The 24,289-nt window shown below is 40.0% G+C and overlaps 1 protein-coding gene and 1 long non-coding RNA gene across 6 annotated transcripts in view; one reads left to right on the forward strand and one right to left on the reverse strand.

Annotated features, from left to right (window-relative positions):
- Window positions 1-843: 843 nt before the first annotated feature.
- Window positions 844-24,289, reverse strand: part of LOC124271987 (sodium/calcium exchanger 3-like) — a 61,116-nt gene continuing 37,670 nt past the window's right edge. For 2 of the 5 annotated variants that reach the window (XM_046707154.1, XM_046707153.1), the window contains exons 2-13: window positions 22,901-23,672; window positions 19,406-19,441; window positions 15,978-16,063; window positions 15,320-15,487; window positions 14,155-14,169; window positions 8,580-8,779; window positions 7,138-7,367; window positions 6,315-6,547; window positions 5,247-5,352; window positions 4,866-5,044; window positions 3,708-4,037; window positions 844-3,390 (exon numbers count right to left, since the gene is read on the reverse strand). In XM_046707154.1, the coding sequence (XP_046563110.1) occupies window positions 3,148-3,390; window positions 3,708-4,037; window positions 4,866-5,044; window positions 5,247-5,352; window positions 6,315-6,547; window positions 7,138-7,367; window positions 8,580-8,779; window positions 14,155-14,169; window positions 15,320-15,487; window positions 15,978-16,063; window positions 19,406-19,441; window positions 22,901-23,627 (2,553 nt within the window). In that variant the 5' untranslated portion in view covers window positions 23,628-23,672 and the 3' untranslated portion in view covers window positions 844-3,147. Of the gene's footprint in view, window positions 3,391-3,707; window positions 4,038-4,865; window positions 5,045-5,246; window positions 5,353-6,314; window positions 6,548-7,137; window positions 7,368-8,579; window positions 8,780-14,154; window positions 14,170-15,319; window positions 15,488-15,977; window positions 16,064-19,405; window positions 19,442-22,900; window positions 23,673-23,819; window positions 23,878-24,289 lie in introns of those variants that run through there. The other 3 variants (XM_046707156.1, XM_046707158.1, XM_046707157.1) reach the window with 3 other exon arrangements.
- LOC124271988 lies at window positions 10,363-12,171 on the forward strand. The gene is made up of 2 exons (XR_006897195.1): window positions 10,363-11,992; window positions 12,056-12,171. It is a non-coding gene; the product is annotated as an uncharacterized LOC124271988 (long non-coding RNA).

Consider the following 24,289-nt stretch of genomic DNA (forward strand, 5'->3'; position numbering starts at 1 on the left):
GATATGGAAACGGATGTAGATATTGATATGGAAATGAATGTAGATATTGATATGGAAATGAATGTAGATATTGATATGGAAATGAATGTAGATATTGATATGGAAATGGATGTAGATATTGATATGGAAATTGTAGATATTGATATGGAAATTAATTGTAGATATTGATATGGAAATTAATTGTAGATATTGATATAGAAATTAATTGTAGATATTGAAATCGAGATGTATGTATTGAATGTAAGTATTGATATGGATGTAGATAGTGGTATGGATGGAAATGTCAGTATGCACGAAAGATATTGAGATCGATGTCGATATAAAAGTCGATGTATACATTGATTAAGACGTCCCTTTTGAAATAGATGTAGATGTGGAAATGTCTGTAGACAGTAATATGAAAATGGACTGTGACATAAATATTGAGGTGTGTCCTCGCATGTTACCACATGTTACCTCGCATATCCTGTTCAAATAATTGTCTTTAAATGATTGAAAGTCATCGCTTAAAATCTTTCCTCCAGTAAAGACACCTGCAAGACAAACATCTAATCCACAATCACCCTATAGTCGTAGACCTGGCCTCCGATCTACATAGCGATCTTAGCTCTACGTCTATAGTAAGCCGATGTTAATGTGTGGGAGATACGATCACTTTAGCACTAAGATCCCTCACTACCTGCATTTCAATTGTCACACATTGACCCAGATTGGCACTTGTCTCAGACGTAGGCGCAGTCTAGTCGAAGTTGCGTTGCGTTGCGTTGCGTTGCGTTGCGTTGCGTAGCGTTGCGTTGAGACGTGGGAGGAGGAAACGTACATACAGTTAACGACAAAACGGCGTAAGTTTGATAATTTTTATTTCAATATTGAAATTAGTTTACAAAGCAAATAAATATTTTAAAAAGTACGTCACAATACAACGCAGGCCCTGGCTGAGAAGTAACATGCAAAGGACGTATCTATCTACATAATAACGACAGGTCATTACTCAAGGTAAAGTTATAAAAGGCCACATGTGACAAGAATGTTAGATTCAATAGAAAAATAATAATATTCGTGTTACACCATTAACCATGCCAAACTGGGCATTTAACTGGACCTAAATTCGATTTTATGCTAGTGTTCTAGGATACACCTACTACGAATTGGAGGAGACTGATCTACCACTCTTGCCACATTGTTAAAATATGAAAACATCGGTCGTTCATTTCATCATTCGTTCATTCTTTCATTCATCTGTTCTGTCAAACGCTTGCATACAAGGTCGTTGAGATACCCAACACACAGCAGATAGATACACGAAACCTCAAGAGGTAGTTGTCTTTTGTAAACCCTCCATAAGCCCCTTCATATATAATCTTAAAAATAGAATTTCAGATGTATAACACATGATTCTTTCATTAATCAATAATCACACATAGAACTGTGTTGCATTAACACGAAAACAAAGGACAAAATGAGTGTACAGATTTCAGTATTCTACAGCTATACATTTAATTTGAAACGATTTGATCACAAATGTTCTAGACATCATACACTACTGACAATGTCACTGTTTTCAAAATGATGTTTATCATAAAAGCCTCTTTGAATTCATGAAAATATTATATAAAACTCCAATATAACAAGTGCAATTATAAATACAAGTAAAACGAAATGTACATTAAAAGTTATACATTCACACCTTTCGTACATGACTGACAGTCATTCATTTCTAACAACTTGCCACAGAAAGACAAGTGAGATGAAATATGATAACTAAATAGCTAATTAAAACAACTAGAATGCTGACAATACACCTCTATGAAGCTGCCGAATCCAGTAATTTAGTATTACGATATATGTACAAACCAAACAAGGCACATATACACACCTGGCGCATATACATTAGATTACTAATATACATATGTATAAAACGGTGTCGATTACTTGTATATTTCAGAGTATGGTTTCCGACTTAGAAACAGTACACAGGGTATGGCGATATTCCTTTTGTGAAGTGTATCTAACACGATGTACATTACAAGTATGTTCGCAATCACAGTGTCATCTTCAAATAAAGGTCATCGCAAGATAAAGACGTTTGCCGTTTGATGGGGGTGGTAACTCGATGCTACAGATGAGAATACCAAACAAGATGACATCGAAAAGGTTGTCATCTTACTAAGGATGGATTCTTAGTATTCAGTTGGCTTTCATCACACGAACGGCAGTGTTAATAATAGTTTTCTTGTCGAAATATAACCACAATGAACAATAGTAGCGCTACGAGGGTCTTGATGGGGTATCCTGTTTAGCGTAAAACAACTTAAAACATATTGAAAACGCAATATGGCTCCAATTTGAGATAAATTTCAAGGTAAAAATGGCAATTCGGAACTACTCCGTTTTACTGTTTATTGTATAATTGCAATCTACCTGACTCTCGTATATGACTAGATCCAGCAAGATAACAGAATGTGGGATTTTTCAAACCAGGTACTAAAGCGATGGATCGAACGCCGAACCAGCAACCGCCATGTTTCATTACAGACAGACACATGTGCGATTAAAATTTACAGCATGTACCCTATTGATTTGTTCAACAAATTGAAAAGTCTGACTAAAGATCCCAAATATTACCTCCCCTACCCCACCAGGATCCCTCGGCGTTATCACATATAATGATGCATATGCAAGCACGACACAAGAACATGTGCGTCAAACTAGAAGCCGACGTCTAGACAATAGTCACATTTCTGTCGGTATATTCTGATCTGTGCCATCTTTTATCATGAAAGTGCATTAGTCAAATTCGTTTGGTGAGTCCGATAATTATTAATTCTAATTTTGACAGATTTTGTTTAATATGAAATGACTCTTGCCTCTCATCCATTCAACATAATTATTGTTACAAATTTCGACAAATGTCCAGCCTCGAAATTCTTCATCGCAATCACCGACACTTCGGACAACTGTTTTATGTTGTTTCTTAGTGAACCGAATTTTAATTTCGTACGGGTTGCGTTCGTCATTTTTCAATTGGCTACAACATCTGGATGTACAAGAGGTCATATTCGAGTCAGTCCGGAAAAGAGACGAGTTGTGATTGAGTGCGTTAGTGAACGAAAAGGGAAATCATTGCCACAACCTCAGAACGGATATCTAAAATTGGACGTTGATAACATGCTTTGCCTGAAGAGATGAGAATACCACGTATAAAACCCACAGGCTTATCAAGATTGCACCGCTAATCCATTTGGTGATCTTTGGCCCCCCAAGTTCACCTTTGCCGAACGCACCAACGAACCGTCGAGTTATGAAGAGCGAAATGGCAATAATGGCAGCAACTGTATACAACACCACACTGAATCCTAGAGAGCCTGCTGGCACCACGAAGATCTTGCCCTGCAAAAGGAAAATAGTGAGTAAGGGGGGGTTGACGCTTTGGACAGTATTCAAATTACATCTCCATCTGTCAGCCTGATTCAGAATACAAATCCGGAAATATGCATTTGTCAGATGTTAACCACTTTATTGAATCCTACGATGCCAACAAACCCAGAAACATTAATGGAGCGAACCAGAGCCGGAACCTACAGCACGTTTCCGGCGTGCGCAAAGAACGCAACTGCGCACAGAGAATTGCAGGACGACTTGGTCATCCATGTCCCCATACTCAGAGATGTGATGCGATTTAGACGCATGCTTGAATAATGACTCACCTGTGCAGCCCAGTATATGGTTGCAATGACCCAAGGAAGGCCAAGACCAAGGAACACGTTGACAGAGTTACTGCCGTTGACGTTGCCCACTGAGCTGTCAGCGTATTTCTCCATCGTTGCCGCCGTCTTACTGGCAAACGTGTCTGGCATACTGGTTCCCAAGGCAACCAACGTGATAGCGGTGATTGTTTTTTCCAGACCAATCAGGCAGCCGAATATGGTGGCAAGGTCGCCGATGATGGCGGTCAGAAAACCGATAACAGCTAAGGAAATGAGGAATGTTGGCCATCCTCCTAAGTACTGGGTTGGAGGGACAAAGGCGAACAGGATCTGGAAAAATAAAAACAAACAACATAGTGATGTGTGCAACTTTGTTTTATATTAACGTAATTTTTTCAAAGCTGGCATCAATGCGGGCACGAATACTGTTCATCTAAAACGATGATGAACAGACGATGTTTGAAAACATGACAACAGTCAGTCTGTCATGATGTTGCCGACACCTCTGAATATCAGTATTAGCGATGGACTCTGAAATTTCTACAGAACTGGAGTCCAAAGGCTTATGTTACCATTGATTGAGAGCATAACCACAAATTACCCCCCAACAAAAAAACAACAACAAAACACAAAACAAAACAGAAAAAACAACAGAAAAAATAACCCCTCCCCTACAAAAACAAAATGAAAAACAACTACAAAAAGCAAAACAAATACCCCCCAAAAAACAAAACAAAACAAAACCTTAAAAGAAAAAAATCCCCAAACAAACAAAACAATAACTACAGCAACCCCTCCAAACAAAAACAAAACCCAAACCAAACAAAACAAAAAACAACACAAAAAAACACAGATACACGATCGTGCACAGTAAGCCATGTCATCGAGCTTGACCACTCGTGGCCCTTCACTTTGGTACCACATTTATGGCAAAACTTTGCATCCTATATTGGCAGTGTTTCCTGAATTGTTTTCAGCCAAGTAACGTTTCGATAACGTTTGTCATGTTTCGGAGAAATCCAATTGTGTATATCCTCTTTTTTTGTCACATGTTTACGATTATATATTTATGATTCAAATTTCGGAACCATGTTGCGTTTGCTTCATTTCACAAACAGGTAAAAATTGGTTAATACAATGGTTATTCCCTGGGTTTACCTTCCAGAAGAAGGTACAGAAGTGCAGAATGTAGTCAATGAAGGTGGCGTTCTCAATATCGCCGCCGTTCACGTTCATGGCATCCTTGAACTGGGTGACGTATGTGGATTTCTCCAGTTGCAGGGAGTCGAGGTTGGCCTTCGTCAGGCTGACAATACGGCTCACCAAACCATTGAACTCTGAAATACAGATCGTCAAAATATACCATCGTTAGGGTCAGCATGGCATGATTGATATTATGCTCAGGCAGAAAAATCACCTCGTCTTACCTCAAGGAGACTGATCCAACATGGCAAGTTGGAAAGAATTTAACAAAGACGTGATAACCATTTTTACAAGTTTATAGGCATTGTGTTAACCCTGACGTCGATTATGAAGTACCTTCATCATTGACAATGGTGATGATGCATTTGGTAATTTTGCCGACCGTGGCACCGCCGTCTGTCTCGAAGAGCTCAATCTGGAAACTTTCATCTCGCTCCGGTTTCTGTGTGACAAGAATGTGGAACTTGTATATACATATAAAGTCAATTTGCAAGTTGTCCATCGGCTTCGATGTGGTTTTAAGCCGCCTTTAGCAGTATTTTAGCAACTTCATGGCCGTGGACACCATTAATGCGCAACACACTTTGTACCCATGTCGGGAGTAGAACCAAGACCTTTCGGCGCTCCATCCACTCGGCTATTACATAGAAACAATAGGACCAGTACATTGACCTGGTATACTTTACAGGAAAGATTAATATACATCCAGGAAAGCAAATAAAGTCTGACTGAGTGCACGATCCGCCGATCTTGACTTAGCAAACTCTGAATTCAAAACGTCAGTGCACGAGAAAAACTTAATTCTATCTCGACAACTTCGTACGAGTGATGATATGTAAATGAGTGAATCGCTGAAAATCCTTGATGGCACGAGGTGTTCCCGAAAGGAACAGCACATATGAAGAATATGAAAAATGTATGATCCATATTTCGTTTCTGTAAACCGTTATGAAAAAAGTCTAAATTAATCAATAAAAAAATCAGTGAAAAAATAGGACGCAATAAATCAGTGTATGAAATAAGGCCCATCCGACCGCCCGAGACGGGTTAGATTTCAGACGGATGGTCTAGATTTACAGCTAGCCAGCCCGATGGTCTGGTAAAAATTTAGATGTTATATGCATCTAAGTCATATTTTGGTGTCTGGTCTGGTTAAATCCATTTTGGACTGGTAACAATTTGAAGTTACCAGCCCTGATGTCTGGCTGGGGTTTTGGCTTATTTCATAAATGTCTTAGACCATCAGACGGTATTAATGTCATGTGCAAGAAATCGTCCCTCTGAAGCAAGCAGTACCATTAATCGTTACGCTCATTTGCATTAATGAGCATTAGGTTTCAAACAAGCAGTTTGGTATTCCCACTTTCCCGAGTCTGATGGCCCTTCAGATCAACACCAACTTACGTTGCTCTCAAAGATAGGCAGGTCGATGGTCTTGCTTGTTTCCTGGTTGTCAAATTTCAGTGTCCCCTCTCCTCCCTCGTAATCCTTGTTGCTGAAGGCAGTGATGTCCTTGGTCTTCCACGTCACAGACACATGACCGTCAGCGCCGTTTTTACGTGAAACTGGGATAGATGCCAGTCGACTGCTCTCCTTCACGACAATGCTGGGCTTGGCAAACTCCAGCAAGCCCGGCTCTGTGGAGAGAAGATATGGTCATGTGGTTACCTGGAGCGAGAAGGTGGTTTCTCCATCTTAAACAGCCATGTGTTTGTCCTTTCGGTAGCAACAAGACCATTACATACAGTATGAAAACCAATGATTGACAGACTAAGCACCAGTTCCATCAATAAGGACTGAGCATGGTGTTACTACCCTTTTAACAATATGTTGCGACATCACATATGTACCCATATTTGGAATGGAAATCGGATGAGCGAACGTTTTGACCCCTTCGTTACCCTTATGCCGCTAAGAACGGCTATCAGACCAGCTGGTGTTCTCGAGTTACTCCTTATGTTTATCCAACACTGTAACAATCGAGGGTTTGGGTGGTGGTGGTGGTGGGTAGCCTCGTGGTTAAAACGTTTGCTCGTCCCGCCGATAACCCGCGTTCGTTTCCCGAAATCGGTGCGATTTGTGAAACCCGTTTGTGATGTGCCCCGCCGTGACATTGCTGGAATATTGCTAAGAGCGGCATAACATCATACTCACTCACTCACTATATATAAATGGTGTCTAACAGACATTAAACTCTATGTATGCAGGTTGCCCGACGTGTACGTACCATCGTCGTTGATGATGGTCACCTGGCAGATGGCGATGTTGCCGAATGCGATTTCTTGCTCAGGCTCCGCAGCCATTTTCACAAAGAAGAACTCATCTGGTTCCCATTCACAGTCGTCAACGATCTCAATGTAGATCTGGCGGAGGATTTCATTGGCGGCAAATTTGACTTTCTCATCAAACGGCTTGTAGTCTTCGCCGGCCAGAGCAGTGCCGTTGATGGTTTCGACTCTGAAAAATGTAATCGTCGTTAAGCGATTTTTCATTTACTTAATGCGACTGATACCCTAAAGAGGCTTGAAAATTTACGGTTACACGCCGGTTGTCAGCAAAATAATATGGTGACGTATCGCAAATAACAGGTAAAGGGTTGATCGAGCAGGGTTAAATGTAGGGGCGGTTCGAGCCGACGAACCATTTGGCACCCCAAGCCCTGATAACTTATCAAATTATGAAAATGAATGAAACACATATAATGCCGCTTCTCAGATTTGCCGTATAGACTAGTTTATAATATACTATTCGTATAATTTTATTTGTTCCTCTTATTGGTAACTTAGAAACACATCAATCAACAGACATTCACTGGAACGTCATATCAACACTTTGCGCCAATTAACTGGTCGGGGAAAAATGTTGTTGAAAATATCATTAACGTTACTGCCACGACAGACCAACAGAAAACCATTTTTTCGTACCTCCAATAACATAACACTGTACTATTATTATAGAACAACACGTCACAAAGGGTGTAAAAATCCATGAACTGAAGTATGTATAATGCCAATAACAGATGTAAGCATATTGTAATCAACTTCAGTATGTATAATTTTATCGACAGAAGTATGTATAATGTCACCAACTTCAGTATGTATGTCATCAACAGATGTAAGCATAATGTCATCAACTTCAGTATGTATAATTTTATGGACAGAAGTATGTATAATGTCACCAACTTCAGTATGTCATCAACAGATGTAAGCATAATGTCACCAACTTCAGTATGTATGTCATCAACAGATATAAGCATGTCATCAACTTCAGTATGTATAATGTCATCAACTTCAGCATGTATAATTTCATCCACAGAAGTATGTATAATTTCATCAACAGATATAAGCATAATGTCATCAACTTCAGTATGTATAATGTCATCAACTTCAGTATGTTTAATGTCATCCACAGAAGTATGTATAATGTCATCCACAGAAGTATGTATAATGTGTACAAAGTCATTATTAGAAGCATCTATAAAGCCATTAACAGATATATGTGTAATACCATCAACATAAGGATACATAATGTCATCAACAGAACAATGTATAATGATAAAGACAGAAGCGTGTGTTATGTCACCAACAGACGTACGTACAATGACAACAACAGATGCATGTGTAATATGAACAGATGCATGAACAGATGAACAGATACCATGTTACCCACCTCACGGTGACAGGGACGTCCAGTTTGCCATGACGACGGATTCCGATTCTGACTTTCCCCTCGTTCTCCATGACTGCAACAGCGGCGGCGGTGAACTCGATGACAGGCTTGCGTCCTCCGTCACTGTGGTCGACATTCTTAGTCATGGATTTAGCACGGTCTCCTCGTTCCTCCTCCGGCAGCTGAATACGCTCGTACAGCTGGAGATGTAGTGATACAGACATCAGTTAAACAGGTGAGGGATAGTGGGCGTATTGTGCCTTCGGTGATATGGCTTGGTGCTAACATTTACATGTATACCCACATCAAACATGCTGTGAAATGTATGTAATAGATGAGGTAAACATCTGATGACTTAGGATTAAGTCTTGTCCAAGAGATCTGTTGGATTGGCATCCAGTCTTGTTTTACAGACTTGTTGAATTAGCTTCTTGCTTGATTTAACAGATCTGTGGAATTGGCACCTAGCCTTGTTTTACTGACTTGTTGAATTAGCCTCAAGTCTAATTTAACATATCTGTAGAATTGGCATCTGGCCTTGCTTTACAGACTTGTTGAATTAGCCTCAAGCCTGATTCAACAGATCTGTTGAATTGACATCTGGCTTTGTGTTACTAATTGAGTCACGCCTGGTTTAAATCATCTGTTGAAATGGACTCTTTTTGTAGATATTTATTCAGTTTGAACTGATGTGTTGAAACGACGGCATTTGGTAATTAATACTATTCAGTGGGATGGTCGCCTGGTTAGGTAAGCTCATATTGGACTCCTAGCATGATTACATAAACAGTGGAATAAACCTCTAGTTTCGTCTAACTGATCTGGTGTAAGTGTAGGATTGACCTGTGTATATTTTCAACTTAGATTTGGAATCGGAATTCGAGAATGATTAGACTAATTGCATACTGACATTTGACTCTCGGATCTATATATCTCAGATGTTACTCAACACAGCATCATTATACGTAATGAAGTAAACAGATCTAGTTCCTTCACTGGTATTAGTTGTTCCCTGAATACATATTGTTGAAGCGTACATCATGACTTGTGATCGAACAGGGTTTAACGCCGCTTTGAACATTATTCCAATGATATCGCACGTGTAAGCTTGATGTAGGAGGAAATCCCGAAGTAATGCAGGCCAACTTTGATGAAACCCTCGAATACGGATGTAGTCCTGACGAACCTAACCAGGGTTAACCGAGACATAAACCCACGATCACAGGTTTCTGGTGTCCCCAAGGGAGGTAACTCAGCATTGAGTCTGGGTCACCCATGCCCGAATTGGACATGTACACACAATCTCTACATAATAACACACAGCATGCAAAAGGGACTGTTTCCATTCTAAGGATTGTATGACATTACTATTATTTAACACCAAAGTATACATAGTCCTTGGTATATACTTTTTGTTCTGACACACACACAAAATATATAACAAACCTTTCTTCTGCAGCGGAAAACGTGTGAAAAGAAAACCAAAGGTGCAAGATATTCGATTTGGTTTCACTGGACCATTGCATAATATGTATATACATAGTAAGTACAAAACACCGGCGTTATGTAAAATGTCACCACTGTGTAGAGAAGGGATAGTGGGTTGCTAATCGTCAACCGGAAAACATTATCTACTGAAATACCCAAATCAAAAGCATTTGAAACATAAATATAGGAAATTACGAAAAATGTGAAATTCCTGTATTTTGTAAACTAGAAAATTTTAAACAAAAAGGCTACAAATTAATAAATTCGTTGAAGTCTTCGATACACAAATCACCAATAAATGTTGGATGCAGAAGTGATTTCGACTTGAGAAGCTTGATGAAATTCATGTAAAATGTTTATACCATATGTATGTTGATTCGACGTTCGGAAACCTGATAATTCATCCTGAACGAGTTCTATTTCAAATATTTGTTATTGTTATAATATTCTTCGGAAGGCAGTAGCGACTTGCTCTAGTTTAGTATGTTACGTTTCAAGTCCACACACTGCAAACAAGTTTCAAGGAAAACCGTTTCTAATTAATCGTCAAATTGCAACTGTCTTCGTTACAGTTAACATCTGCAATGTCGCGTTTCCTTTGGCCAGAACACACTCAGAAAGAAAGACAACCTAACATTTCTCCATCATAAACACACAGGATCTTTCAGCATGCATTTGCTTTGCAGTATGTTTGCATTACGTGGAAAATGATATTTGCATTGATAAAATACTTAAGGTTAAATAAGTAGAGATATGTTATAAAGAAGGTGTCGTGTTATCATTCTGTGCCAGTCTTCATAAATAGATGTTTTTAATAGGAGATAAATGGTAACAAAGTTACTGAAGCAGAAATGAATGTTGTTATTCATTTCTGCAAATTAACGAAAGAAATGACAGTGCAGTTCTAATGTATGCTTACAATGCCCTTGCATGAGGCTGTGTAACATATGTATTAGACGAGTAAAGCATAGCATATCGACGTCGTTATTGTTATTGTGTATGAGGGTGTAAGCCTATGATCAGTTGTGCGCGACTGTTTCAGTTTTACTGGTAATATCGTGTCTGTACGTGAACATTCTGCAATAATTTGCATACATTCTACATAGCTGATGGCGTTTGATGGCCCCAGGAGGTTCTAATGTCCATGCATAAATGCAACTATTCGGATACTTTGTCATGGTTTAATCTGGCTACAGAGTCAGCTGGTTTTGAAACGTTTATCTCATGGCCATGCAGATTAGAATTCAGAGACATTACCAAATGTTTCAAGATTTATTTGAGAAGTCAGAATCTCAGTGGTTCAGAACAACCAATCGCGATATTTCAGAAGTAACAATCATATTCCTTTCCATGGTTTAACAGTATTTTTATATTTCACTATTTTGTTGAAGTTACAGCATCCCCGTTCTCTGTATCCATGGTTACACATAATCCATTTATATCTCTCTCGATGATTTAGCACCCCTTGTATCTATGTCCATGGATACACGAAGTCCACGTCTATCTCTCTTGATGGATAGCATCCGTTATATCTGTGTCCATGGTTACACAAAGTCCACCTCTATCTCCCTCGATGGTTTAGCATCCCTTATATCTGTGTCCATGGATACACAAAGTCCACCTCTATCTCCCTCGATGGTTTAGCATCCCTTATATCTGTGTCCATGGATACACAGAGTTCACCTCTATCTCCCTCGATGGTTTAGCATCCCTTATATCTGTGTCCATGGATACACAAAGTCCACCGCTATCTCTCTCGATGGTTTAGCATCCCTTATATCAGTGTTCATGGATACACAAAGTCCACCTCTATCTCTCTCGATGGTTTAGCATCCCTTATATCTACGTCCATAGATACACAAAGTCCACCTCTATCTCTCTCGATGGTTTAGCATCCCTAACATCTGTGTCCATGGATACACAAAGTCCACCTCTATCTCTCTCGACTGTTTAGCACCCCTTATATCTGTGTCCATGGATACACAAAGTCCACCTCTATCTCTCGATGGTTTTAGCATCCCTAACATCTGTGTCCATGGATACACAAAGTCCACCTCTATCTCTCTCGATTGTTTAGCACCCCTTATATCTGTGTCCATGGATACACAAAGCCACCTCTATCTCTCTCGATGGTATAGCATCCCTTATATCTGTGTCCATGGATACACAAAGTCCACCTCTATCTCTCTCAATGGTTTAGCACCCCTTATATCTGTGTCCATGGATACACAAAGTCCACCTCTATCTCTCGGTGGTTTAGAATCCATTATATCTGTGTCCATGGATACACAGAATTCACCTCTATCTCCCTCGATGGTTTAGCATCCCTTATATCTGTGTCCATGGATACACAAAGTCCACCGCTATCTCTCTCGATGGTTTAGCATCCCTTATATCTACGTCCATAGATACACAAAGTCCACCTCTATCTCTCTCGATGGTTTAGCATCCCTAACATCTGTGTCCATGGATACACAAAGTCCACCTCTATCTCTCTCGATTGTTTAGCGCCCCTTATATCTGTGTCCATGGATACACAAAGTCCACCTCGATCCCTCTCGATGGTTTTAGCATCCCTAACATCTGTGTCCATGGATACACAAAGTCCACCTCTATCTCTCTCGATTGTTTAGCACCCCTTATATCTGTGTCCATGGATACACAAAGCCACCTCTATCTCTCTCGATGGTTTAGCACCCCTTATATCTGTGTCCATGGATACACAACGTCCACCTCTATCTCTCGATGGTTTAGCATCCATTATATCTGTGTCCATGGATACACAAAGTCAACTTCTATCTCCCTCGATGGTTTAGCATCCCCTATCTCTATGTTCATGGTTACACATCATCCATCTGCATCCCTTTCGATGGTTTAGCATTCCTTTATATCTGTGTCCATGGCTGCATATCACCCATCTCTATCTCCCTCGGTGGTTCAGCATCCCCTATCTCATTGTTCATGGTTACACATCATCCATCTGCATCCCTTTCGATGGTTTAGCATTCCTTTATATCTGTGTCCATGGCTGCATATCACCCATCTCTATCACCCTCGATGGTTTAGCATCCCCTATCTCTATGTTCATGGTTACACATCATCCATCTGCATCCCTTTCGATGGTTTAGCATTCCTTTATATCTGTTTCCATGGCTGCATATCACCCATCTCTATCTCTCTCGATGGTTTAGCATCCCCTGTCTCTATGTTCATGGTTACACATCATCCATCTGCAACCCTTTCGATGGTTTAGCATTCCTTTATATCTGTGTCCATGGCTGCATATCACCCATCTCTATCTCCCTCGATGGTTTAGCATCCCCTATCTCTATGTTCATGGTTACACATCATCCATCTGCATCCCTTTCGATGGTTTAGCATTTCTTTATATCTGTGTCCATGGTTACACATAATCCATCTCTATCTCCCTCGGTGGTTTAGCATCCCCTGTCTCTATGTTCATGGTTACACATCACCCATCTGCATCCCTCTCGATGGTTTAGCATTCCTTTAAATCTGTGTCCATGGTTACACATAATCCATCTCTATCTCCCTCGGTGGTTTAGCATCCCTTATATCAGTGTACATGTTTATACATAATCAACACCTCCCATTTCTCTCGCCATGGTTACAAACCATTCAACCTCTCTCTCTAATTCTCACTCTCAATCACTCTCGCAAATGTTTACAATCATCCATCTCTATCGCCATTGTTACACATCATCCATCTCTCGCTCTCTCCCTCCCTCCATCCTCTCTCTCTTTCTCTCTCTCTCCCTCCCTCTCTCTCTCTCTCTCTCGCGATGTTTCAGAACACCCCTATCTTTTCTATCTTAAGGGTTCAACATCATCCATCACTATCGGTTCTTTAAAACCACCCATCTATGACCGATAGTTCAACATCACCCATCTCTACTGTCAGTTTTGATCACGTTCTACTGTTGTGGCTCTACGGTCATATCGTGGTGATGCTGCAAGGTGCACGAAGTGAGGGAGGACTAAAGTAAGGAAGCATGCGTCTAAATTCAACCAAACGTTGAAACAAAACTAAACGGTAGAGGAGACATTGAGAATGCAGGTTACATACCTTTCGATCAGCTAACTGTCCAGAATCAGAACAAAATAATTCAAATGCTTTATTCTAAAGCCCATGTGAAAGAAAACTGCACAATAAGCTGTTTAAAACTAGCAAGCAGGGAAAGGCGTTGCTGGTTATAGAAATTATTAGATAACTGGATATTCATAGTTGACATATTGTAATAACATATTAAAACAAATACAACCTGCAAACATTAAATTTTATTAAATTAAAAGACGCAGTATCACATGTTATTTAGGAGTTTTTGCGAAACATTTCCACAGATTAGAAGACAACATCTAAACACAAGATAAAGTTACATGTATCTTTACATTAAGAAAAGCTGTAACTGTCATGCCAACATTGAACAGCATAGAAGAGAAGGAATTTATGCTCATCTATTAATAGCAGAGAATTACATATGAGAGGGATATTAAATGTGACAAAGAGTTACATGTATGTAATGGTACTCCTCGAATGTTGATTGAAGACATTATACCCTAGTGTGTATCAGACACGAGAACAGATGATCAATGGTAAATTGTGACTGCGAAAGATTGCTCTGGGGTAATGCGTGATTGACGAGACAGATGTAACAGTACAAATAGAAAAGCACTAACAACATTACCGTGAGTCAATGGTGATGTGAAAAACGCATGATCGTGATGCTTATTACATTTTGGTCATGGTGCCAAGTGGAATGCTTGTTTCTAATGGATGTTAATAAAATACGGGGTGAACATTTTACATGAGTTAAGTGACAAGTTACGATATTATGTTGATATGGTTTTGCAAAAATGAATCTAAAACTTGTGTTGAAAGAAGTTATATTAGATACAGGAACAGTTTTACCTCAAGATACTGGAGTTATCGTGAAAGATGAACTACAGTCGTATGGAAATACTAAGTGTTCTTTTCATCTTTTCAGTAGTATAATACTGAATTTACTCAATTTAAGAAATGTTAAAACACTTTAGTTGAGCGTAGCGCAAATGTTCTGTTCAAGTCACCACAGGGGATATAACGGGTGGGGTGAGGGGTGTGTGACGTTAGGATGCAAGACCAATGTGAGACACGCTGTCCCATGACCTCACGCAGAGCCACTGGACACCCCATTGCCATTAAATATGCCCCAGTGTGGAACTGTTCTCACCAGACATCTAGCTGTACTTACGTCTTGGAATGAGGTCAGAACGCGGGGAACAAGCTTCTTTCCACCTGTGAAGAAACGAGTGGCGTTGATTCGGTACCATCCGCGATTATGGGAAGTGTTTTCTGCTATCTTCTTGGCAGCAATTTTGGCAGCTTCTTCTTCTGGGAGTTCGTCAATATGACCTAATTCCTGCAAGTAGGAGTATTAATTGCATTTACGGTCCCCTTCACAACATGTCAAATTGACTCTCTACAACTTATCATTATACACGGACACATATCGACTTGTGACTGACGTGCTACCCTTTCTGTTCTATAAATAGAAAATATGTACCACCCATTTTGCATGTTACACCAAATTTGAGCGCAGCTGACATCCCCGTGTGGACCCGTGAAGATCCGGGTTAGAATTGGTCTTCATGCTTGTGGTAAGCGGCGACTAACGGGATCGGGTGGTAAGCGGCGACTAACGGGATCGGGTCGTCAGGGTCGCACACATGGTTTGACACATGTCATCGTATCCCAGTGTCGTAGATCGATACTCATGCTGTTGATCACTCTATTATCCGATCGTGACTCGATTATTTGGACCGTCCCCAAATAGCTGGAGTATTGCTGCTTGCGGCGTTAAACAACAAACAAACAAAACATCCCTATGTGCACGGCCGGTATATTATTACCTTAGCCAAAGTCAAGAGTTCAGCATCCCCATGGACATTCTCGTTAGTAGAGGTACCAGGTTGTCTTTCCTCCGTATCTTTATCCTCTGAAACAGCAGACAACTTCCAATCAGGAATTCCACAGTAACATCAACATATTTACAACGATGATTTGTGCCCTCGTGCACCAACAAGCTCAAGCATATTATCAAGCATGTGCACACGCGAGTTCATTACATTAAAAAAAAACACTTTAGGAAAGACGGTAGTCTATTCTTAATGCTTTAACAAAATGATTTAGAAGTATCATGAGTTCATCAGTATAAAATGTTAAAGTAAAAAAATTCGATATTAGTCTGTTGATCAAACTATTATGTATGAGAGGAGGGTTACATCACTTTGTGATGATATCGTATCAAACACACAAACAGATAAAAAAGGAAAACCAACAATAGTTAGGTAAAAGAAATGATGATTAATAAGGTATCCATGGGAACGATACACTTTGCTACAAAAGGCCTCAAATACATTTCATTTCTCATATAATGGGAAAAAGGCATTCTTGGTATTATGAAAATGAAATGGGAATGCTTTGTAATCACAGAAAAATGGTTACGGATATAAAAGCATCTGAAGCATAAATCGCAAAAAGTTGAGCCAAAAAATGTGTGCATTAAAATAACTGTATTCTTCCTTGTCATGCACAAAACAAAACAGTAAAATGCAATTCAGACGCGTTCATGTTGCTTTGGTATGACCCTTCTCTTTGACAAATAGGGTTTGGGCAATGTAATTTGATTTAATTCAAAAGGGTGTACAAACTGACAGCCAAATGAAACTTTACCTAATTGAAAGTAGAATGGCCAAAACATTAACAGATATAATGAGATAAGACCAGTTGTAGAATCACAGCTTCAACACAGCCTTACTGCTGCCTGAACATGCGTCTTGTTCAAACCAAAATAATAGTGTCTCAACCGGAAGAGCGTTCAGAACGTTCTTGCTTTCAGGCGTAAGAAAATGGTACCGTATGGCATCACGTTTACACACTGGCGATACCCATTCTCTGATTGCGAGAATGACACCAGATGAGCGAGCTGTAGGCGACAATGATGGGAACAACCTTCACCCATGCAACGACGACCTTCGGGTATATCCATGTTGCCGTCATAATCCTGATGCAGCGGTGCAGTCCATGTCAGACATGAGATATGAGACATTTTGATAACGGTTAGGCCGTGTAGATCCCATGACGACAGGTATCTACATCTGTGACATGGAGATTGCAGCGGACCCTGCAGACCAAACAGACCACCACTGTTAGCGCAACCTCAGAGGCTGAGACTGACTGAGTTTGGTTTTACGCCGCTTTTAGCAATATTCCAGCAACATCACGGCGGGGAACACCAGAAATGGGCTTCAAACATTGTACCCATGTGGGGATTCGAACCCGGGTCTTCGGCGTGACGAGCCAACGCTTTAACCACTAGGCTACCCCACCGCCCCTCAGAGGCTGAGAAAGAGATGAGATCAGATTGTCCGGCGTTGGTAAATACAGGATTGGTGACTGGTCTTCAAGCGTTGACTACTTATTCAGATCACACAGCAGACAACGAATGTGTCGCTATAGGTGAACACATGGTCAGCGACTACGAAGTCGGCCCTGTTTGAGGCAACGGTGTCATTGTTTGAGGTGGACATGATAATTGAAACTTAAAATATTCCGCGATTCAGCGACGAACATCATTCGTCCTTACGTGCCGTCGTTCAAGAAAGCAACGGGCAGAAGGAGCCCTATTGAAAAGTGATAATGTCCAAGGTCACACTGACGGTATTGCAAGGACGTCGTTAACGTCATCAGCATATGCGATGTCAAGCACGTCATCCAGATATAGAAGGATGTTATATGCGGACGTAGACCTCCGATTGACGGTAAAATGAGCTAATTCGCTGACGGAAAAAATGACGAAGCATCTCGTATGACGTTATAACGAGGATACCGTGCTTGTATTAAGGCACGGGAGGTCATACACGTCATCAGGTAGGCTTATCAACCATGGGGTAACTCGGACACGTGTACCCAAAAGGTACCATATTTTTGTGTCAGGTATTAGTGTTTTAATTTAATTATGACAATTACATCCTTTGAAAAATTTCTTTTGGCAGTCAGTTTAAATAAAATATATACAAAAGACTTGACTGTAAATATTATTAAAAATGAGAAAATGTCAAAAAGTCAAAACAAGCAGAGTAAGATAACCCTTAATGCGGCGTAGTGTGTACCCTGAAACAAGAGTAACACTACCTAAACATTTAGAAAAATATATCAATTGAGAATATGTGAGGGTCCTGATGGAATTGATAAACGTAAAGGAAATAGCAACAACAACAACAACAGACACAACACCAAAACTACATTAACAGAGCACTAGTGTAGACTATGTAATCAAACGTGTATTGTTGAAGACAACGTAACGTTATAGAACGTAAGATGTCCTATAAACCGATCAGTGTAAATTAAAACGTAATTGAGCTAAAATCTCGTAAAAGTTGTGTCGAGGTGGTTCAAATGGTACAATACAATTAGTGGTTGCCATTCACTAATTACGAGCTGCATAATGAAACGAAAGCAGAATCAATGGTCCCCACGATTCCTTGCAGAGATAATTTCTTGTTTTAGACTGCTTGGCAAATTACTCGAGTGATTTTTGTGCTGGACCTACACAAATCATGTCTGATTGTTGCCCCAATGTTCACTGGCTACTCCCGTGTTGCACCCTCCATCAAGACCCTCATATTTGTAATATATCCCGTATTGGGAACAGATGTTTAATATCGGATTATTCTTTTTGTTTGGCAAGTGCATGACAATTAGCAGTATGGATGGGGTTAGCGAGATCTATATGAACGTTAGAATCATTCCAGAGTAGGCTACTTGCATTGGCTAACAGGCGGTGAAGATGCGTTCCAATGGATACTAGTATGTGAATATATACGATGATTAGATTACGTGACGGCCAACAAGCAACTTGTGATGTGTGTGAGTGAACATCTACAAAACTGGTGACTATTGTACGTCAACACTCGCTAACTAGAAGCCCTCGAACGTGAACTAAGGACTAAAACGTACATTAAATAATGTTATAGTATATGCTGCTGTGGGCTCATATTTTTAATTTTGCTTGCATTATATAAATATGACAACCAACAAGCCGTCGTTATTAACATAACAAATGTTTTAAAAACTGAATAGATTTATCAGATTCATTTGAAAAAAATGCTCATAGAAGTTTAAAAACAAATCATGCCAGCAAATTATTTTTAATTTACAATATACCATACTACAGCAAATAAAGCACACTCGTTCAAAACGACTTCAATAACTATCAGAAGCAAAATGTCATCAAAGTCACTCCTACACCGACTGATCTCAGCTTAGTGTGTTCTACCTGAGGCATCTCCGGTCGCCTTCTTTGTATACCGCTCTGCAAAAGACAAGCCTCTATTCATTGACACCTGAGAACACCCAGCTGAGTAAAGTGCAGAATGCACCGCCACCTTGAACTACTGTTTCAAGATCAGAATAGGGAGATAGAGGTCAGGTATTCGAGGTCAAGGTCAGGTTTCCGAGGTCAAGGTCAGACTTTTCAAGGTCAAAGTCAGGTTTGCGTGTATAAGGTCTCGACTGGCAGGAAAAGGTTAGTTAAGCAGGTCAAGGTCGGGATTAAGAAGCGATGTAACAGCAGATGGAGAATGCGATATGTTTCTGTAACTGTTGAGGTATGATATGATTTAGGTGTATTATCAGTCCTGGTACAGACGGGGAAGTGTGGTATTTATAGGTAAGGCTGTCCATTCTGAAGGTTAAGGGTTATAGGATTGGATTGTTCGCTGTTATCAGTGTTGGTATCACATACAGACTGTACGGTGGCTTCCTATAAGAAAGGAGTAGATACAAGGTGCAGAAAGGTTCGAAAGGACCACAACAAAAATAATGGATTTTAGAGGCAAATAAATAGTTTCATTCTTTTGTGTGGCCATTGTGCTTCATGAGCATGATTGAACCTCAGAAGCCATGTGATCGCGGGTAGGCGTCACACGTGTAGTGATTTACTGTCACAAGCAAATGTTTGCTGCCCAGGAAGCCAATGCCCACACCGAGTCAAAGGGAGATGGCTTTGTCCTAACGCTAGATGCAACTGGCAGGGTGACTGATGGCACTATCAGGAATCACTCAAGACTTCATTGTCCATCAACCTTTCATATCCAAAACCTTATCAAGCTGTTTTGGTAATGGAACATCCACCGCTTCTGACTGATGCACATGGTCGCTCTGCATCCCTTTTCCTGGATATCTTGGCATTTCTCTACGTGTGAACAGAGGTGATATAATGCCCGATTAGGAGCATACAATCAGGAAACAGTACTGTTCCCTGCCACGTACATTGGTAGGCGCCTGACCCGGACTTAGTGTATAAGGACATTTATCAGTCAGATTACGAAGATTTAAGTATGAACATATAGCTGATTTAGCGCCCCAATGTTGCACTCTGGAAATATCTACATACTACAATACATCGATGATATTTTCCAATCTGATGATATTGAAAAAATCGAAGCACAGAGCGAAATATACCGTATTGTCGATAGTGGTGTGTTGGAACGGTGGTCTGGAAAGTCTTACATTGTTATTTAACTAAGGCCGTAAGCCAGGAATCGTCAAGCAGTGGGACATATTGGCGAATTGGTAGATGATGCATTGTGAGAAATATTTATGATTATTAAAAAAAAAAGTTACCAATGCATTAACTTCATATTTTAGAACGTCGTCATATAAGAGAAATATTCTCAAGCACGACGATAAACTCAATTTCACCTCACCTCACCTCCTATTTTAGAAACAACAACCAACATTTAGTGAATTTATTGCTGTCCAGTCCACCCTCCTGCTGTTGATTTCACCTGGTAAATGTCGGCTATGTTGATAAATAACATGCGGATTATACATATAAAACATGCAATAGAGTGAGTTATTGCTGTCATTAATAAACTTAGCCAGAGAACCATTTAACAAGATGATATTAATATAAATAAGTATCAAATGAGAATTAAGTTTGGATGCTTTACCCTTTCAAATCAATTTTGGGGCAGTTGGTTCTGTTTATAGGCAAACAGGAAACTTTTCGTAAATGTTGTCTTGAAATATTATTTCTATCGGTCGCGTCTCAATTTCAATCGAGGTAATCTCAACAGATTATGTCGTGACAGTTACATAATGAATGTAAAAGATATTTACGAAGACAAGTCAATAACGATAACGAGTTGAAACATATTTTAGATTCACAACAGAATTGCCAGGCAAGAGATAATAATAATAAGTCATCATCTATAGCGCACAGTCTCCAAACACCAAGTGATTGCTCGCGGCGCTTAATCAGAATCCGATTCTTATGACCCCGGATAACCCAAGCTGCCTCTTTGGCGCTAGAAGGTTATAGTCACATGACTTTGGCAAATTGGACTGGACCAAACTCTACACACCTTGCTCAAACTTACTACGCTGAAAACACCCCGAACAAATCCAAATTTAAGTCCCAAAACACGGGTGACAATTGTCCTGCTCCCCCAAAACACAACTATGATATCTGTTACTACCATCTAGCCTTTTAGTGTACGTTCTTTACTTAGTTGTAATGTCTCCGGTTGACCGCCATACTCCGTCGAATCAAATATGAGATAGATGTGTAATTCATATATTCAATAAACTGTGTGCGGATCAAAGTAACTGTTATACCCCTTGTTGTTGCGTTAGGGTTGTTTGTAGAACACCATCATCTATCATGAAGTTAAATGGTTCTATTGGCTACTTAGTTATCTTTGTTTCGGTTTCCATACATGCAACTTAATGTCACTGAATACATTTCAGACACCAACCACCGTGCAGTGTTAACATACGAGAGCTGCTACATTTCATATATATTGCCAAGACACAAATAAAGGTTTACATAAATCAAATGACAACATGTATAAAGGAAACTGTCGAAACTAACTTAAATGTTTTCAGTGACGTAACAAAGAATTCCTTAGAGGACAAGGGATGACTCGTAACATCGAACATGCATTTCTTAGTGATATATGTTTGCCACAGTTCAAACAGGTAATGCGTTAAGTGAAAAAAATAATTGATTATATACCGGCGCGCGCACACACAAATTTACGACATAACAGTTAAATATGATGTTAAGAAAATTAATAAAAGAAGAGAATAAAATAAATAAAATACACCAAACATACACCCGTGTTTACAGTAACCGTTACATAAAATTGTCATATTTCATTTTGTAAACGCACATATTAAAACCAGTTCTTTATCATGTATCTCTGTGATGGATCACAAACGTCTAAAACTATGACATTCAAACGAATAATGTCATCTTTTGATTCACAAATATACACGATTCTCATGTCTCGCCTGCAAAGAAACAATATCAGGAACACACAGGCAGGGACCCAAAGGTTTCATGGTTTTTTCCCACCGCCAATGACAATATGACACGTGCCATTAGCTAAAAATATAACGATATAAATATTTAACCACGGCTGATGCCTTCCCCGAGTGAGTGACTGATGTTTAATACCGCAGCGTTACTGTTATATGACGGTGTGTGATGTTGATGTTTCTAAGGGAGACAACTCTGCAAGCCTTTTCGTCGCTTTAGAAAACTGGACCATCACTGCCCCATTAAATGAAAATAATAAATATGATGGATTTAAATTTCCCGAAATGTATGCTCTTAATTATTCAAATTTCTCAATTGAAGAACATGGCACATTAATTCATTCCGATGTGACTATCGCGAAACGTATGTACTGAAACCAAATTTGCCGAGGTCATAAGCAGAAGCTGCGTATTAATTAATAATGATTACATATAAGACACTTACCTAAGGAAATGCCAACAAAACCAGGCTCTTCGCGTTTGCTTTTCTTCATGCAGAAATCCTTATCAGCAATGTAGGCGACAATGATCAGGGTTGGAAACATCAGGAAGGTGACAATGGCCTCCCAAAGTTCAACAACATTGGGGGATATAGCCATTAAAACGATGGCCAGCCACACATAGGCGAAGATGCAAGTGAAGGCTGTGACGCCAAACACTTTGTAGCTACGGATTCTCCTGATTTCTCCATCAGGGATTGATACAATGCAGATGGCAGAAATCACTAGAAGGTTAAAGGCTGCGGAACCTACGATGGTTCCTGGGCCAAGTTCTCCAGCTCTGAAGCCATTACCAATGATTTCTATGCAGGACAGAAGGATCTCTGGAGCACTTGTTCCCAAGGCCAGAAGACTCAAGTTGGCTACAGTATCATTCCACACCTTCACTTCCAGTTCCCTGATTCCTCCTTCGGCATTTGCATCTGGAACTCGAACTATGGTCGTCTTGCTGGTGATTCTTTCTATAGAGCACATGAATACATCAGCGATGATTGCGACTGCAAGAAAGCACCACAGGAGGCCCAGGATGTAGAGGAAGGCACGGACCTCAATTGCCCAGGTGAACTCGCTGATTACAGGGAGCAGGAGAGCCACATCTGAACAGGTGTAGTTCTTGACGAGTTCTTGAAGCACCGCCTGGCTGATGTCTTGACTTCCGGTACTATTCGCCATCTTGGCGTACTTTCTACAGACTCTACTGTTGCCCAAACTTTAAATCTGCAAAGGAAATTGTACACATGTAAAAGACATATCCAAATAACCACGTGTATTGGGGATAGAAGAAATAAAGTAACTAAAGGTCGAACTGCCTCACACGTATCCTGTCGACTGTATGGGCAGGGCAGCCCAAGAGCACATACTAAAATTACTCGTTATTGTAACATAACAATAACCTGACTACGATATGTCGTAAGCGGGCTGTGGCCGTTGCGGAAAACGTCAGCACGTCTTTTATTAGTTACTGATATGTCGTCACACATCACCTACTGCATTGTCGTCAGAATATCTATTCACACAACAACCAGTTTTCCCCTATATTATATATACGTCTAACAATACAAACTTCCTTGTGTGTGCTGTATTCCGATCCTAGTGACCCAACTGTTTACTGATATCTAAAACAGCACCATATATGGTATGTAATAGCACATACTGCCATCAGACTCATTTGTTATCCGTACTTTATAGATTAACATCCTAAATGTGTATTCACTGACTGAATGTAAAATATCACTGATAAATTACTCCAGTGCCAGCAGGATACAATATCCCGGTGCCCAGTCAGTCAAATCATTTATAGCTTTCAGTGATGAGTTACTTCCCCTGAGATTGCC

This window comes from Haliotis rubra, unplaced genomic scaffold (genome assembly GCF_003918875.1).
Source record: "Haliotis rubra isolate DU_JTF1 unplaced genomic scaffold, ASM391887v1 Scf165, whole genome shotgun sequence".
In the NCBI taxonomy this organism is placed as follows: Eukaryota; Metazoa; Mollusca; class Gastropoda; order Lepetellida; family Haliotidae; genus Haliotis; species Haliotis rubra.